Raw genomic sequence first — 18,354 nt, 5'->3', positions numbered from 1 at the left:
GCGCTGACATCATTCAGTCTCGGAACAAGCCTGTAAACCAGACGTGTGGTAAGCGGACAAAAGGGGAGGTGACTTTCCCCGAGCCCGTTTATACAAGATATGGGGTATTACTCATTACTCAGGTGATGAGAAAATAAACAACTGGGCTGGCAGCTATTTAAAGCTTAGCAAGTCTGGGTTATTATGAATGAATGCAATGTTCAAAGTTGACTGTAGACATAGGCCTACATGTGGAAGCATGCCTACAGCACGCACAACTCCGAGACCATCGTTAAGTTTGCCAATGACACAACGATAGTAGGCCAGATTGATCACCGACGACGAGACAGACTATAGGGAGGTCAGAGGCCTGGCTATTGTAGTGCTAGGACAAAAGCCTCTCCCTCAACATCAGCAAGTTAAAGGAGCTTATCGTGGACTACAGGGGACGGAGGGGCCGAACACGCCCCCATTCACATCGACGGGGCTGTAGTAGAGTGGGTTGAGAGCTTCAAGTTCCTCAGTATCCACATCACAAAGGACCTATCATGGTCCACACACACCAACACAGAGGGCACGACAACGACTCTTCCACCTCAGGAGGCTGAAAAGATTTGGCATCAGCCCTCAGATCCTCAAAAGGTTCTACAGCTACACCATTGAGAGCATCTTGACTGGCTGCATCACCGCTTGGTATGGTAACTGCTGGGCATTCGACCACAAGGCGCTACAGAGGGTAGTGGGTACGGCCCAGTACACCACTGGGGCCAAACCTCCTGCCATCCAGGACCTCTATACCAGGTGGTGTCAAAGGAAGGCCCTAGAAATGTCCAAAGACTCCAGCCAAACAAGTCATAGACAGTTTTCTCTGCTACCACACTGCAAGCGGTACCGGCGCGCCAAGTCTGGGAACAAAAGGCCCCTAAATGTTCCTTCTAATTTCTTTGGGTTACGTCATGACCATGTTGGCATGTAGTCTTAACTGAACAGTTTCTACCCCCAAGTCAAGACTGCTGAACAGTTAATCAAATGCCTACCCTGGCTATTTACATTAGCTAGGTTTCCATCCAATAGGCGACAGATTTGAATGATAATATTCTAAAATCCGCATTGAAAACAATATGCACATTTTCCCACCAGTGATGTGTTTCCATCAAATGTACTTTTTGCAGATAAAAGGCTGTACGCGATGACGTAGTGCACGTAAAAATACATTTTGCGGTTAAATTCCCAAGTACTTAAAAAAAAAAGACTTAATAGTTTCTGTGCATTTTCAACTATACTGATGGTTTTCTCACAAAGAATGCTGAGCGCTATCTGCACGCTGTTGGCTAGAGCGCACGTATAGCCTACATGATGAGATTATTATGGACAAAAGAACGAGATCATTTTTATTTGTCAAACGACAGCCAAGCGTCATCATCATGTCACCAGAATAAGACCCTCGATATTTACTGGAAAGGAGCATCAAGCTCATCACCGAGCACTTTCACCACCCTGTGAAGTTCATCCTCATTTATTTCATCCGTTGCCAGATATATTGCATGCTTTCCCGACATAGTGGGAGGACCACACGATATGTCATCGTGTGACTCCAAGTTTACTTCGACATTATATAATCTAGGTAATTCAAGAGCCATCTTCAAGGCAGTCATCTTAAGCATGACATCACATGGTCATCTTGTGCATTCATTCCCACCCCCTCTAAACCAGAGGTTGTTATATAAATGATGTGATGATGGCAACAAGCCAGCACTGATGGACATGGGGCTATTACAAGAAACACGTGGCTGTGATTAGCTTCATATGCCATGCTATGTCGTCGTCATAGGTCTCTCTTTGTGTTGTGGTGTCTCTCTTGTCGTGACGTGTGTTTTGTCCTATCCTTTTTAAAATGTATTTTAAATTATTATTATTATTTTTTATCCCGAGTGGCACAGCGGTCTAAGACACAGCATCTCAGTGCAAGAGGGGTCACTGCAGTACCTGGTACGAATCCGGGCTTCATCACATCTGGCCATGATTGGGAGTCCCATAGGACGGCGCACAATTGGCTTAGCGTCGTTCGGGATAGGCCGTAATTGTAAATAAGAATTTGTTCTTAACTGATTTTCCTAGTTAAATAAAGGTTAAATAAAATACAAATAAATAAATAGAAAATCCCTGTCCCCGCAGGAGACCTTTTGCCTTTTTGTAGGCCGTCATTGTAAATAATAATTTGTTCTTAATTAACTGACTTACCTAGTTAAATAAAAAGTTCAACAAATCAATACAAATAAAATATGCAACGCCCCTAGTCGTGTCCGTCCATAATTTCCAAACATTATGCAACTAACTCCTCTCATCTTAACTATCAAACATCTACAAGGCCCCCGTGTAGGGTTAAGGCACTCTGGCTCAGAACATAAAACTAAGGCTTGTTCAGAAACTATGAGGAAGTACAATCATTCTGGCCCAGCGTATTAAAACGCAGACAAAAACACACAATCTCTCGGATTAGTCAGACACGAGGCAGCCGTGGTCTGGTCACTGAAATGTAGTTTTATTACTGAACAAATGCAGCTAATCTCCACTTAATCCCAGGATGGATTTGGAGTCTTGTGTCGGTCTGTCTTAACGTCTCAGTCTAGGAGGCAGTGAGTGTGTAAAAAAGTTGCACCCACGAATTACAGAAGTGATTAGCGCAGGATTACAACAAACTGGGCAACAAGAGGAAGGGTGAATACATAAAGAGGCTAAGAGAGAGAGATGGTGGTGAAAGAGCAAGAGAGAGATGGTGAGAGAGAGAGAGATAAAGAGATAGAGAGATAGTGAGAGAGAAGGGGGAGGGGCGGTAAAGATACCACTTTATTTCCTCCCCTGTATTTTCTTTCTGCCACGGAGCGTGAATATAACCCTGCATGTGGTTTAAGACCTCATGATATATCTCCTGTGCACCTGCATGTTGAGGGCAGTGATATACAGTAGGAGACTGGGCTTGGTGTTATGTGTGAGAGCAGTGATATACAGTAGGAGACTGGGCTTGGGGTTAAGTGTGAGAGCAGTGATATACAGTAGGTTACTGGGCTTGTGCGTCTTCTTGACACTCAGCAACAACAAACAGAGAATCGGCTGAATCCAGCTGGCCTGCAAAACTCTTCATCTCATGTCTTCTCTGGCTTGCCCAGAGTCTCAATGTGGGTCGCTAGAGGCACACTTCACTAACTTCCGTCAAAATGACTTGGAGGGAAAGTCTGATATGGAATGTATACTTAACTAAAATATAAACACAACAGGTAAAGTGTTGGTCCCATGAAATAAAAGATTTCAGAAATGTTCCATACGCACAAAAAGGTGATTTCTCTCAAATTTGGTGAGCAAATTTGTTTACATCCCTATTAGTGAGCATTTCTCCTTTGCCAAGATAATCCATCCGCCTGACACGTGTGGCATATCAAGAAGCTGATTAAAACAGAGTGAACATTACACAGGTGCACCTTGTGCTGGGGAGAATAAAAGGCCACTCTAAAATGTGCCGTTGTGTCACACAACAATAACACATCCACTTTTGATGGAGCATGCAATTGGCATGCTGACTGCAGGAGTGTCCACCAGAACTTTTGTCAGAGAATTGAATGTTCATTTCTCTACCATGAGCAGCCTCCAACATCATTTTAGAGAATTTGGCAGTACGTCCAACCGGCCTCACAACCTCAGACCAAGTGTAGCCACGCCAGCCCAGGACCGCCACATCCGGCTTCTTCACCTGCGGCTCGTCTGAGACCAGCCACTTGGATAGCTATGGGCAGGCATAAGCTACAGACAACGAACACAATTGCATTTTAACGATGGCAATTTGAATGCACAGAGATACCGTGACAAGATCCTGAGGCCCATTATCGTACCATTCATCATGACAATGCACAGTCTCATGTCGCAAGAATCTGTACACAATTCCTGGAAGCTGAGAATGACTCAGTTCTTCCATGGCCTGCATACTCACCAGACATGTCACCCATTGGGCATGTTTGGGATGCTCTGGATTGACATGTACGACAGCATGTTCCAGTTCCCACCAATATCCAGCAACTTCGCACAGCTATTGAAGAGGAGTGGGACAACATTCCACAGGCCACAATCAACTGCCTGATCAACTCTATGCAAAAGAGATGTGTCGCGCTGCATTAGGAAAACGTTTTTTTGGTCCACGCTCCTACCTTTTTTAAGGTATCTGTGACCAACAGTTGCATATCTGTTTTCCCAGTCATGTAAAATCTATAGATTAGGGCCTAATGAATTGGTTTAAATTGACTGATTTCCATACATGAACTGGACCGCAGTCAAATCTTTCAATTGCTGCATGTTGCATTTATATATTTGTTCAGTGTAATTTCTATGGATATATGACCCCCCCCACACACACGTCACTATTTGAGGTGGATCTCATGTAAGGATGGGCTCTGAGCCTTGGTAAATATACACTGTATGCACATGTCTGGATGGTCGCCTCTCAAGACGGTGTGAATACCTGTAAAGGAGGCCAGCAGAGCCAAGGGGCTACTCTCTCATCCCTCCAACCTGTCCACATTTAAGTTCTAACCCATACCATTCTCCCAAACCGGTCTCCACCACCGACCTAAAAACCACGGTGATGCTACAACCACACCTCCAGCTCATCAGTCCCAGTGGCTTACCCCTAATGTCAATCTGTCTGGACCCCAGGGTGGGAGGTCTCAGTGACTCCTCTGGCTCCTTATGGCTAGGAGAGACTACAGTATACTGCACGTTTACAGAGAGAGATGGTAAACAGAGGTAAGAAATGAAATAACGTAAGAAACTTACAGACTCTGAAGCCCGGTCCCAGTGCAGCCCGGTCCCCCTGTTCACTGATGTAGAGGGCGGTCACATTGCCCTGCTCGCAGAAGTTGGTGCAGCGTCCCTGGGTGCAGCGCACCTTGCAGACGGTCGGGGTGAAGAGCACCTTGATGCGCTCAGCTCCTCTCCTTCCTGCCCCTGCTGCCGTTCCTCCTCGGTGGCCGGCGGTCTGGTTTCTGGCTGGAAGGGGGAAGAAGACGAAGCAGAAGTAGAGCAGCGGTAGGAGCCTGAACCTGGGTCTGAGCTGGAGCATGGTGCCGTCCGATTACTGCCGATGCATCCCACGGAGAAGAGGCACCACAGAGGTCCAGGAAGAAGAGCTGCCGCGTAACGGCAGGAAGAGGTGTGAGAGAAGGCCAGTCAACTCCACGCTTACTCTTACACTTTGTTCAATCACACTCTCTCTTGCAACTGGCGCAGGACGAGGAGGGAAAGGAAGAAAACGAGAGGAAAAAAATAACAGACCCAGTGCTTCCTTTCCTTTTTTTCCCTAAACACACCAACCAAAGAAATGAAGAACCTTGACGAGAGAAGCACCCGCACAAGTGTGTTTTTTTTAAAGCTTGCTTAGTGCCTGTCCACTTATTTGGAAGCAGTATAGCGAGAATGCTCTGGTCGAGCCTCCAAACACAATGTTTATAAGGGATCCAATCTATCACCCTGTACTGTTAACTCTCCACTGCAGCCCCTGACCATGTCTCTGTGCCCTGCCGTTATGCTGTAACTGTAATCTGTTTTGTTCCCCCCCCCTTTTCCTTATACTCCCCACTCCCCCCTCTAGTTTCAGGGGTGAGGCAAGGTTTGAGTTTCAGGTCCTCGCTGGCATTGTAAACTGTGGTGGTGAGTCATCTCTCTCTCTCTCTCTCTGCTCATAAGGCAAGGGGGAAGAGGAGGGAAATTCTTTTCCTTTCGCTACGCATTTTCTGAGATGTCATTTCACAAGCCCCACAGGCTCTTCTGTGACTTACACAATGTGCATTAAACCTGTTGCCTTACCGAGCCAGCTCATGCCTGAGCAACGTGCCATCCACATTGCATCCACGTTGCACTGGCTCACATCACTCTTACCGCTCTAAGCACTTGGACCTGTAGGCCATCTAGGGTGAAATCACATCACTCTTACCGCTCTATGCACTTGGACCTGTAGGCCATCTAGGGTGAAATCACATCACTCTTAACGCTCTAAGCACTTGGACCTGTAGGCCATCAAGGGTGAAATCACATCACTTTCACTACCTGAGAAAACTATAGGAGACAAATGTTAAAGAATCCTTTTATGGTCATTCATGAATATAAACCCCGGAATATAAACCCCGGAAAAAAAGGAGGTTGATGGAAACACCTCATGATTTAGCTAGGAAAGGAATGGTAAAGAATGGAAAATATAAAACCAATTGACAAAGAAATTCATTGTAATGTCAATGTATGTATGGTCGTTAGATTTACAAACATGACGTGTTCTTTATGTTCACTTATGATTAACCCCGAAACAAAGCTAAGCAGAAATTCCTTGTCGAATTTGGAAGACCAACAGCTGCGTTGGACTGGGCTCAAACACAGGTGCCCCATTACAGACCATATCTCCAGTTTCACCAGTATTACTACATCAGTATAAAACCTGGAAGAGCTGTGAGGACAGCGAGCGAGGCACGCGCCAGCCCACTTCACCAAAGCCCTAGGCCACATCAAAGGCTCGGTAAGGTTAACTACTGAAAGAATTATGTTTGACTTGAAGCTTATACGGGTCATCAACAAATCTGGGAGAATGACGTAATATAGCTCATGGGAATGGACCAAACTAGAACCCAGAGAGAACTGGTAGCCTAGTGGTTAGAGGGTTGGGCCAGTAACTGAAAGGTTGCTGATTTGAATCCTTGAGATTGTGTCGACGTGACCTTGAGCAAGGCACTTTACCCTAATTGCTCCTGTATGTCGCTCTGGATAAGAGCGTCTGCTATAAAACAAACTACAGGTACACTGGTACTGTGGTCATCCCTTATATGAAGTGTCTGAACCACCTGTGGAGGCACTGCACCACTGGTCTGATCCACACCTGTAGCTCAAGGTGGTGCGTCATTCTGGGCCAGGACTTGGAGGCTGGGAGGTGGGATACACTGCCAGAAAGAGAGAGAGAGGGGAGGGCCTTGGTGTAGGCTAGGACACACAGTAAATTACCATGCTACCGCTGGGACGTGCCGTCTGGGTCTGGACTGTGGGTTCCTGTCTTGCTGGGGGAGGAGGAGGAGGTACTGGTGTCTGCTCAGGACAGGTGTTCACAATGTTTTATAGTACGGGTCAATGAGGTCACAGCAGATTGTTTTGCCTCCTTTTTGAGTGTTTTATTAGGGATATTAGCCAGTGGAAAAACTGTAGTCCAATTAGCATTCACTTATAACCTTTCAAATACTGCCATAAAAATGCTCCAAGGTTAGTATTTTCTAGCTATACAGTACCAGTCAAAAGTTTGGACACACCTACTCATTCAAGGGTTTTTCTTTATTTTTACTATTTTCTACATTGTAGAATAATAGTGGACATCAAAACTATGAAATTACACATGGAATCAAGTAGTAAACAAAAAAAAGTGTTAAACAATTCAAAATATTTTTGGGATTTTAGATTCTTCAAAGTAGCCACCTTTTGCCTTGATGACAGCTTTGCACACTCTTGGAATTCTCTCAACCAGCTTCACCTGGAATGCTTTTCCAACAGTCTTAAAGGAGTTTCAACATATGCTGAGCACTTGTTGGCTGCTTTTCCTTATCCCAAACCATCTCAATTGGGTTGAGGTCAGGTGATTGCGGAGGCTAAGTCATCTGATGCAGCACTCAACCACTCCTTTTTGATCAAATAGCCCTTACACAGCCTGGAAGTGTGTTTTGGGTCATTGTCCAAACCAGATGGGATGGCGTTTCGCAGCAGAATGCTATGGTTGCCATGCTGGTTAAGTGTGCCTTGAATTCTAAATAAAACACTGACAGTGTTACCGACAAAGCACCCCCACACAATCACACCTCCTCATAAGAAACATTACTGTGCAGCCGTATTCATTGATCTGGCCAAGGCTTTCGACTCTGTCAATCACCACATCCTCATCAGCAGACTCGACAGCCTTGGTTTCTCAAATGATTGCCCCTGGTTCACCAACTACTTCTCTGATAGAGTTCAGTGTGTCAAATCGGAGGGTCTGCTGTCCGGACCTCTGGCAGTCTATGGGGGTGCCACAGGGTTCAATTCTTGGACCGACTCTCTTCTCTGTATACATCAATGAGGTCGCTCTTGCTGCTGGTGAGTCTCTGATCCACCTCTACGCAGACGACACCATTCTGTATACTTCTGGCCCTTCTTTGGACACTGTGTTAACAACCCTCCAGGCAAGCTTCAATGCCGTACAACTCTCCTTCCGTGGCCTCCAATTGCTCTTAAATACAAGTAAAACTAAATGCATGCTCTTCAACCGATCGCTACCTGCACCTACCTGCCTGTCCAACATCACTACTCTGGGCGGCTCTGACTTAGAATATGTGGACAACTACAAATACTTAGGTGTCTGGTTAGACTGTAAACTCTCTTTCCTGACCCATATCAAACCAATCCAAAGTTAAATCTAGAATTGGCTTCCTATTTCGCAACAAAGCATCCTTCACTCATGCTGCCAAACATACCCTTGTAAAACTGACCATCCTACCAATCCTCGACTTTGGCGATGTCATTTACAAAATAGCCTCCAATACCCTACTCAACAAATTGGATGCAGTCTATCACAGTGCAATCCATTTTGTCACCAAAGCCCCATATACTACCCACCATTGCGACCTGTACGCTCTTGTTGGCTGGCCCTCGTTTCATACTCGTTGCCAAACCACTGGCTCCATGTCATCTACAAGACCCTGCTAGGTAAAGTCCCCCCTTATCTCAGCTCGCTGGTCACCATAGCATCTCCCACCTGTAGCACACGCTCCAGCAGGTATATCTCTCTAGTCACACCCAAAACCAATTCTTTCTTTGGCCGCTTCTCCTTCCAGTTCTCTGCTGCCAATGACTGGAACGAACTACAAAAATCTCTGAAACTGGAAACACTTATCTCCCTCACTAGCTTTAAGCACCAACTGTCAGAGCAGCTCACAGATTACTGCACCTGTACATAGCCCACCTATAATTTAGCCCAAACAACTACCTCTTTCCCAACTGTATTTAATTAATTAATTAATTTTTCTCCTTTGCACCCCATTATTTTTATTTCTACTTTGCACATTCTTCCATTGCAAAACTACCACTCCAGTGTTTTACTTGCTATATTGTATTTACTTTGCCACCATGTCATTTTTAGCCTTTACCTCCCTTCTCACCTCATTTGCTCACATTGTATATAGACTTGTTTATACTGTATTATTGACTGTATGTTTGTTTTACTCCATGTGTAACTCTGTGTCGTTGTATCTGTCGAACTGCTTTGCTTTATCTTGGCCAGGTTCTTGTTCTCAACGAGCGTACCTGGTTAAATAAATGTGAAAAAAAAAAAAATGTAAATCCATGATTCACAATGGTAACCACACATGCAGAGATCATCCGTTCACCTACTCTGTCTCTCACAAAGACATGGCGGTTGGAACCAAAAATCTCACATTTGGACTCATCAGACCAAAGGACAGATTTCCACCGGTCGAATGTTAATTGCTCGTGTTTCTTGGCACAAGCAAGTCTCTTCTTCTTCTAATTGGTGTCCTAGTAGTGTTTTTTTGCCGCAATTTGACCATGAAGGCCTGATTTACATAAACTGAACAAGTTCCACAGACATGTGACTAACAGAAATGGAAGATCTGTGAAGTTATTTTGATTTTTACTAATTATCTTTGAAAGACAAGGTCCTGAAAAAGGGATTTCTTTTTTTGCTGAGTTTAGTAACCTAAAAAGTGGTAAACCAATCAAAACATATTTTATAAATGAGATTCTTCAAAGCAGCCACCCTTTACCTTGATGACAGCTTTGCACACTATTGGAATTCTCTCAACCAACTTCACCTGGAATGCTTTTCCAACAGTCTTGAAAGAGTTCCAACTCATCCCAAACCATTTCAATTGGGTTGAGGTCGGGTGATTGTGCAGGCCAGGTCATCTGAAGCAGCACTCCATCACTCTCCGTCAAATAGCCCTTACACAGCCTGGAGGTGTGTTGGGTCATTGTCCTGTTAAAAAGAAAATGATCGGCATATCGCTGCAGAAGTCTGTGGTAGCCATGCTGGTTAAGTGTGTCTTGAATGCTAAATAAATCACAGACAGTGTCACCAGCAAATCACCCCCCCACCATCACACCTCCGCCTCCATGTTTCGCGATGGGAACCACACATGCGGAGATCATTCCGTTTACCTACTCTATGCCTCACAGAGGATTCAGCAGACCAAAGGACATATTTCCACCGGTCTAATGTCCATTGCTCGTGTTTTTGGCCCCTGATTCACACAGTCTCCTCTGAACAGTTGATGTTGAGATGTGTCTGTTACTTGAACTCTGTGAGGCATTTATTTGGGCTGCAATTTCTGAGGCTGGTAACTCTAATGAACATATCCTCTGCAGCAGAGGTAACTCTGGGTCTCCCTTTCCTGTGGCGGTCCTCATGAGAGCCAGTTTCATCATAGCAATTGATGTTTTTTGCGACTTTCACAGTTCTTTACGTTTTCCGGATTGTCTGACCTTCATGTCTTAAAAGTAATAATGGATTGTCATTTCTCTTTGCTTATTTGTGCTGTTCTTGCCATAATATATTTTTTTTATTTAAATGTTTTACTTCACCTTTATTTAACCAGGCAGGCTAGTTGAGAACAAGTTCTCATTTACAACTGCGACCTGGCCAAGATAAAGCATAGCAGTGTGAACAGACAACAACACAGAGTTACACATGGAGTAAACAATAAACAAGTCAATAACACAGTAGAAAAAGAAAGAAAAAAAAGAGTCTATATACATTGTGTGCAAAAGGCATGAGGAGGTAGGCGAATAATTACAATTTTGCAGATTAACACTGGAGTGATAAATGGTCAGATGGTCATGTGCAGGTAGAGATGCTGGTGTGCAAAAGAGCAGAGAAGTAAATAAATAAAAACAGTATGGGGATGAGGTAGGTAAATTGGGTGGGCTATTTACCGATGGACTATGTACAGCTGCAGCGATCGGTTAGCTGCTCAGATAGCAGATGTTAAAGTTGGTGAGGGAGATAAAAGTCTCCAACTTCAATGATTTTTGCAATTCGTTCCAGTCACAGGCAGCAGAGAACTGGAAGGAAAGGTGGCCAAATGAGGTGTTGGCTTTAGGGATGATCAGTGAGATACACCTGCTGGAGCGCGTGCTACGGGTGGGTGTTGCCATCGTGACCAGTGAACTGAGATAAGGCGGAGCTTTACCTAGCATGGACTTGTAGATGACCTGGAGCCAGTGGGTCTGGCGACGAATATGGACTTGCTCTTTTACCAAATAGGGCTATCGTCTGTATACCAACCCTATCTTGCCACAACTGATTGTCTCAAATGCATTAAGAAGGTTAAGAAATTACACAAATTATCTTTTTACAAGACACACCTGTTAATTGAAATTCATTCCAGGTTAATATCTCATGAAGCTGGTCGAGAGAATGCCAAGAGTGTGCTAAGCTGTCATCAAGGCAAAGGGTGGCTACTTTGAAGAATCTCAAATCTCAAATATATTTTGCTTCGTTTAACACTTTTTTGGTTACTACATGATTCCATAAGTGTTATTTCATAGTTTTGATGTCTTCACTATTATTCTACAATGTATAAAATAGTAAAAATAAAGAAAAACCCTTGAATGAATAGTTGTGTCCAAACTTTTGTCTGGTACTGTAGCAAAAAGCTGTTAAATAGCCAGTAAATTGTACGAATCTGAACGCAACGTTTCACCGTGCAGGACGTTTAGTGCAGCCCGAGTCTCTGTCTCAGTGCACTCAATCGCTCTGCCAGTTGTCCAGACCAGTCCAGTCCAGTCCTACTCACACACGCACACACACACACATCCACATTTTCTACAGATAGGACTATTATTCCAATTACGAAACAGGAAGCTCTGCTTCATGTACAACAGAATGCCCCTCCACGCATGGAAGCAACAGCTACCAAAATACTATCAATCAGTCTAGTGGCTGTGTAAAGGATCAAGAATGGAACTGAAGTGTTATACTGAAGTGTTATACTGAAGTGTGTGTGTGTGTGTGTGTGTGTGTGTGTGTGTGTGTGTGTGTGTGTGTGTGTGTGTGTGTGTGTGTGTGTGTGTGTGTATCTTCATGGAGGTTTGATTTTATTAGGGTTTATTTTAGTCCTCTTTTGGACTAATCTTCCAAGAGTCCTTAAACATTAAAGCACAATCACATTTTCACATATAAACACACGGTTACAAACAAATAATACACTGACATATTGACCAGATAAATACTCTAACAGTCTAAAAAGATAGATTGATTCGTCACCTACCATAGTCCAGTACAACTTTCCTATGCATTATATTTAAATGCTTTTAAAGTATTGTTTGAAGTTATATATTGAAAGGTTTCTGGTTTGCTCAGATAAATGATTCCATTTCTTTAATTTTTAGGTTGAGTGTGTATACGTCTGCGTGAATGATGGTGGCCTTTGGCAATGGCCTTCGATGTTGGTCCTGGAGGACCTTTATGTTTGCAGGGTTTTACTCCAGCCTTGTTTTAATCAGGTTCAAGGCGAAACAGCAGATCAACATTATGAAGAGATTGGACGATTGGAAAAAGCTGCCCACATTACACAGCAGACTTTGGCCTATGACCCTTAAACGGGGTGTGCTAATTCTTTGTTAGTTTTAACATTAAGTTTCTTTAGTGAGATTACCAAGTGTAATTGACAGGTGCGAAAACTGAAATTGACAGGGAGGACTAAACGTGTCATTGTAAATAAGAATTTGTTCTTAACTAACTTGCCTAGTTAAATAAAGGTGACTTAAAAAAAAAAGAAATTAAGATTACTTCATTGGTCTATGGCCCGGTCAAATCTTAGCCTATAGGGGATTGCAAAGGGAGGGGGAATGAATTCTCTCTCTTATGCTTACAAAGGCTTTGTTCATACACAGCAACTGTTCATCCACAATGCTCCTGCTTGCCACTCAAGAGAAGAGGGGGGCGAGGGTTACTAAAGCTATTAAACCGATGGAGGAATTTAGAGAAGGACCTCTTACACAAATATTTGCAGGGGGGAAAAACTCAAAGTGCCTGGGTACTTAAAGAGGTCAGAGGATACAAAAGACCAGGACCCTGAGCTCTTGTGGAATGACAGATTACTCAAAATGTTCAAGGCACTGTCTCACTTCTGGAAAAGAATGTGAAAAAAATGCTAAACCTGAACCTTACTCCTCTGACTTGGAAACTTGGATTAAAGCTTTACAGCAGACATTTAAATTGGGTTTTGAGGGGAGAATCAAGCATTATATAGAGTTATACTCTCTCTTTCCATGCGAGACAACATGCTCTGTTCGAGTGACGGCCACCTATTGGATATTAAAAGAGAGTAGGGCGTAGTAGTGGTATATAGACACAACTGTACAATATTTGGAATGGGCCTTACACTGTTGAAAGCAAACCAGGCTGCTGAGAGAAATATAGTGCTCTTGCTTGTGGTGTTGGGTAAGTGCAACTAATGTGCTATTTTGCTATGAGATCATGTCTTGAATAGCACTGAGTGACCATTACACTACCCTACAAATCAGTAGTGTAAATTTGTCAGAGCTTAGTGTCGCATCAAAAAATTAATACCACACCAGACAACTCGAAGTACATTCAGAACATAAACTAAAGCATGGTTCTCCATATTATGGCAGGCAAACTAATGCCAGTTGCAAACAGGTCATTTTCATTTTCCACCAACCCCAGGTCATTTTCATTTTCCTTTTAGATTCCGGTGCTATGTAGTTCAAATCTGAGCTAAAGGGACTGAAACATCTCATAGGTCACTGGTGCCACAGACGATGTGGAAGATTGTGTCTGCCCTCGTGAATAATATGCCAGTTTCAACCTTCAGATTAGGTTGGTTCCCATCCACCACCACAGAGGGCCATTTCAACATGCCATGAGGTCATAGGGACAGGAGATTTGGGGTATCCCATTAGTTAAACATGGTCTATCATCTGGGCCATTACTGTACCTATGCCAGTGGGCCAAGGAAAACAATGGCAGGAATTGGTCACAATGGGTTATCAGGGTCCGTACTGGTCTGAAACTCGCATCTACTCACCGATAACCTTATCCCATTCCCTAAGTGTAAACAACTAGGAAATGGGCTCAATCATTCAAATAACATCAGTGTGTTTTGTTTATGATGTGGTAAGTTTTCATGGAAAATTCCATGCTATGTTCATAGGTGTACCAACACGATATCCATTCTAAAACGCATGACTTTGTCACCACCAGTCCACTGGGAGCAAAGCATTCCATATCAACACCCTGTTAATCACAACAAGCAGGAACCTGACAGAATATGATAACTGATCATTATCATATTACTCATCACAACAACCTACGTTATCAGCACATAGTGTCGTCAAAGTAAGAGAGGCTGGGGGTCTAAGTGAAGGGCCTGTCCGTACTGACCTGCAGGTGGGCTCACGTGGATGGTGTACTGGCCCTTCTGGGTGTGGAAGCTCTTGACACTGGTGGTCCGGGTGTCCTGTAGGTCTGACGGTGAGGCTGATTGAAGCTTCTTCCGCTCTGTCTCGATGTGTTTCATCAGGATGGAGGTCATCTTGTCGCCTCGGCCCCCACGGGCCAATGCCTTCTTTAGCAGCACTGACTGAGCCTCCTGCAGACTGAACAGGGGACACAACAGACAGTCAACAGACTGGGCCTCCTTCAGACTGGACAGGAGACAGAACAGACAGTCAACAGACTGGACAGGAGACAGAACAGACAGTCAACAGACTGGGCCTCCTGCAGACTGGACAGGAGACAGAACAGACAGTCAACAAGCAGAAGGGCCTACTTCAGATTGGACAGGAGACAGAACAGACAGTCAGCAGACTGGGCCTACTTCAGACTGGACACGGGAGACTACAGAGAACGTCAACAAGTATGGTAACTAAGTATGGTAACTAAGACAGACTACTGACAGAAATGTATTACAGTAGATTGGCAGCCTGCTAAAATCCCTGGCCTAAAGATTTACTCACTGTATTATTACATGGGGGTACATCAGATACACGATTGTAGTGTATTAAGCAAGCAACAATAGCCTGTTCATTCAATTAGATACTTATTTGATCAGCATCAACTCTCCTACAGCATCTGCCAAGAAATGAAAGAAATCCCATGAGATGTTCATCCATGTTATTTAAAAAACAATTTTTATACACAGTTATCAGTTTGATGGGGCAGACACACTGACTAAACCGAGGACTTTACATCCCGGGATTTACGGTATTACCGGTTTAGTACACAAGGGACAATAGTGAATTGTAGGACAATAGTGAAGACATCACAACTATGAAATAACACAAAGGAATTGTGTAAACTCAGGAAAAAAATGAACGCCATCTCACTGTCAACTGTGTTTATTTTCAGCAAACTTAACATGTGTGAATATTTGTAGGAACATACCAAGATTCAACAACTGAGACAAACTGAACAAGTTCCACAGACATGTGACTAACAGAAATGGAAGATCTGTGAAGTTATTTTGATTTTTACTAATTATCTTTGAAAGACAAGGTCCTGAAAAAGGGATTTCTTTTTTTGCTGAGTTTAGTAACCTAAAAAGTGGTAAACCAATCAAAACATATTTTATAAATGAGATTCTTCAAAGCAGCCACCCTTTACCTTGATGACAGCTTTGCACACTATTGGAATTCTCTCAACCAACTCCACCTGGAATGCTTTTCCAACAGTCTTGAAAGAGTTCCAACTCATCCCAAACCATTTCAATTGGGTTGAGGTCAGGTGATTGTGCAGGCCAGGTCATCTGAAGCAGCACTCCATCACTCTCCGTCAAATAGCCCTTACACAGCCTGGAGGTGTGGGTCATTGTCCTGTTAAAAATAAAATGATTGGCATATCGCTGCAGAAGTCTGTGGTAGCCATGCTGGTTAAGTGTGTCTTGAATGCTAAATAAATCACAGACAGTGTCACCAGCAAATCACCCCCCCCCCCCTGATCATTCCGTTTACCTACTCTATGCCTCACAGAGGATTCAGCAGACCAAAGGACATATTTCCACCGGTCTAATGTCCATTGCTCGTGTTTTTTGGCCCCTGATTCACACAGTCTCCTCTGAACAGTTGATGTTGAGATGTGTTACTTGACTCTGTGAAGCATTTATTTGGGCTGCAATTTCAGAGGCTGGTAACTCTAATGAACATATCCTCTGCAGCAGAGGTAACTCTGGGTCTTCCTTTCCTGTGGTGGTCCTCATGAGAGCCAGTTTCATCATAGCGCTTGATGGTTTTTGCGACTGCCCTTGAAGTTTAAAAGTTCTTGAAATGTTCCAGAATGACTGACCTTCATGTCTTAAAGTAATGATGGACTATCATTTCTCTTTGCTTTTTTGAGCTGTTTTTGCCATAATATGGACTTTGCCTTTTACCAAATAGGGCTAACTTCTGTATACCACCCCTACCTTTCCACAACACAACTGTTTGGTTCAAACACATTAAGAAGGAAAGAAATTACACAAATGAACTTTTAACAAGGCACACCTGTTAAGTGAAATGCATTCCATGTGACTACCTCATGAAGCTGGTTGAGAGAATGCCAAGAGTGTGCAGAGCTGTCAAGGCAAAGGATGGCTACTTTGAAGAATCTCAAATATAAAATATATTTTGATTTGTTTAACACTTTTTCGGTTACTACATGATTCCATGTGTTATTTCATAGTTTTGATGTCACTATTAATACACATTGTAGAAAAAATTAGAAAATAAAGAAAAAACCCTGGAATGAGTAGGTGTATCCAAATGTTCGAATGGTACTGAATATAGGAAGTAGCTACCAAAAGTCATTTTTAGTGAGTTTGGTAATTTATAAGCAAATGTGAACGAGAAACATTGTGCTAATGAACAAGGTTTTGATGCATGCTTGTCTGAAAGAACAACACAGGAGCAGCATGTGTACAAACTGTGTCTGTGCGGAGTATGGAGTCAGTAGGTGTCATGGATTCCCCCAGGACTGCTGCTCATTCCGTTCACCAGCATCGGAGGTCTACGTTTACCAGCCTTCTAGGCGTCACTGAACTGGATTCATTACCCATTATTCATTACCCTGGACTGTCTTGTCTCATTACACACACCCGGTTCCTATTTCCTCTGATTAGTTGGTGTACAGTGGGGCAAAAAGGTATTTAGTCAGCCACCAATTGTGCAAGTTCTCCCACTTAAAAAGATGAGAGAGGCCTGTAATTTTCATCATAGGTACACTTCAACTATGACAGACAAAATGAGAAATAAAATCCAGAAAATCACATTGTAGGATTTTTAATGAATTTATTTGCAAATGGGAGAACTTGCACAATTGGTGGCTGACTAAATACTTTTTTGCCCGACTGTATCTTTATCCACAGTAAAAACGAGTCCTATATCGACATAACCTTAAAACCACCATAAAATAACAGACTAATAACAAAATAACAGGTAGGAAAATTACGTGGATATATTGAAGCAACATCTCAAGACATCAGTCAGGAAGTTAAAGCTTGGTCGCAAATGGGTCTTCCAAATGGACAATGACCCCAAGCATACTTCCAAAGTTGTGGCAAAATGGCTTAAGGACAACAAAATCAAGGTATTGGAGTGGCCATCACAAAGCCCTGACCTCAATCATATAGAACATTTGTGGGCAGAACTGAAAAAGCGTGTGCGAGCAAGGAGGCCTACAAACCTGACTCCAAAATTCACCCAACTTATTGTGGGAAGCTTATGGAAGGCTACCGGAAACGTTTGACCCAAGTTAAACAATTTAAAGGCAACGCTACCAAATACTAATTGAGTGTATGTAAACTTCTGACTCACTGGGAATGTAATGAAAGAAATAAAAACTGAAATAAATAATTCCCTCTACTATTATTCTGACAGTTCACATTCTTAAAAGAAAGTGGTGATCCTAACTGACCTGAAACAGAGAATTTGTACTAGGATTAAATGTCAGGAATTGTAAAAAAAAACACACACAAAAAACAGAGTTTAAATGTATTTGGCTAAGGAGTATGTAAACTTCCGTCTTCAACTGTATATACACACGCACGTTTTGGGATTCGTCCCCGTCATTATTTATGATGTACGCTATTTTGGGTAGAGAAATAAAAGCCCCTATTTTTGTATTTCTGCGCCTGTCTATCATTACACAACGTGACAGTAGGGCAACGACATGCCTGCTCTGCTCAGAGAACATGGGAGAGGAGCAGATTGAGGGGACAGACAGATATCTGTACAGCTGCCATGGCTAACTCATCCAAAGAGCCTTGACTTCTCAAACACGGCAGAAAGCTAACACTATATGATGCCCCGTCTCCT

General features: G+C 43.2%; 1 protein-coding gene across 4 annotated transcripts in view; it reads right to left on the bottom strand.

The window, feature by feature from the left end:
• The window catches only part of LOC118396820 (latent-transforming growth factor beta-binding protein 4-like), an 81,522-nt gene that overhangs the window by 49,396 nt on the left and 13,772 nt on the right, over positions 1-18,354 (bottom strand). For all 4 annotated transcript variants that reach the window (XM_052467333.1, XM_052467336.1, XM_052467334.1 and 1 more), the window contains exons 4-5: positions 14,450-14,664; positions 4,801-5,013 (exon numbers count right to left, since the gene is read on the bottom strand). In XM_052467333.1, coding sequence (XP_052323293.1) covers positions 4,801-5,013; positions 14,450-14,664 — 428 coding nt within the window. The remainder of the gene's footprint in view (positions 1-4,800; positions 5,014-14,449; positions 14,665-18,354) is intronic.

Source organism: Oncorhynchus keta, chromosome 18 (assembly GCF_023373465.1).
Source record: "Oncorhynchus keta strain PuntledgeMale-10-30-2019 chromosome 18, Oket_V2, whole genome shotgun sequence".
In the NCBI taxonomy this organism is placed as follows: Eukaryota; Metazoa; Chordata; class Actinopteri; order Salmoniformes; family Salmonidae; genus Oncorhynchus; species Oncorhynchus keta.
The sequence above is the reverse complement of the archived record's forward strand: the minus strand, read 5'-3'. Positions and strand labels throughout refer to the sequence as shown.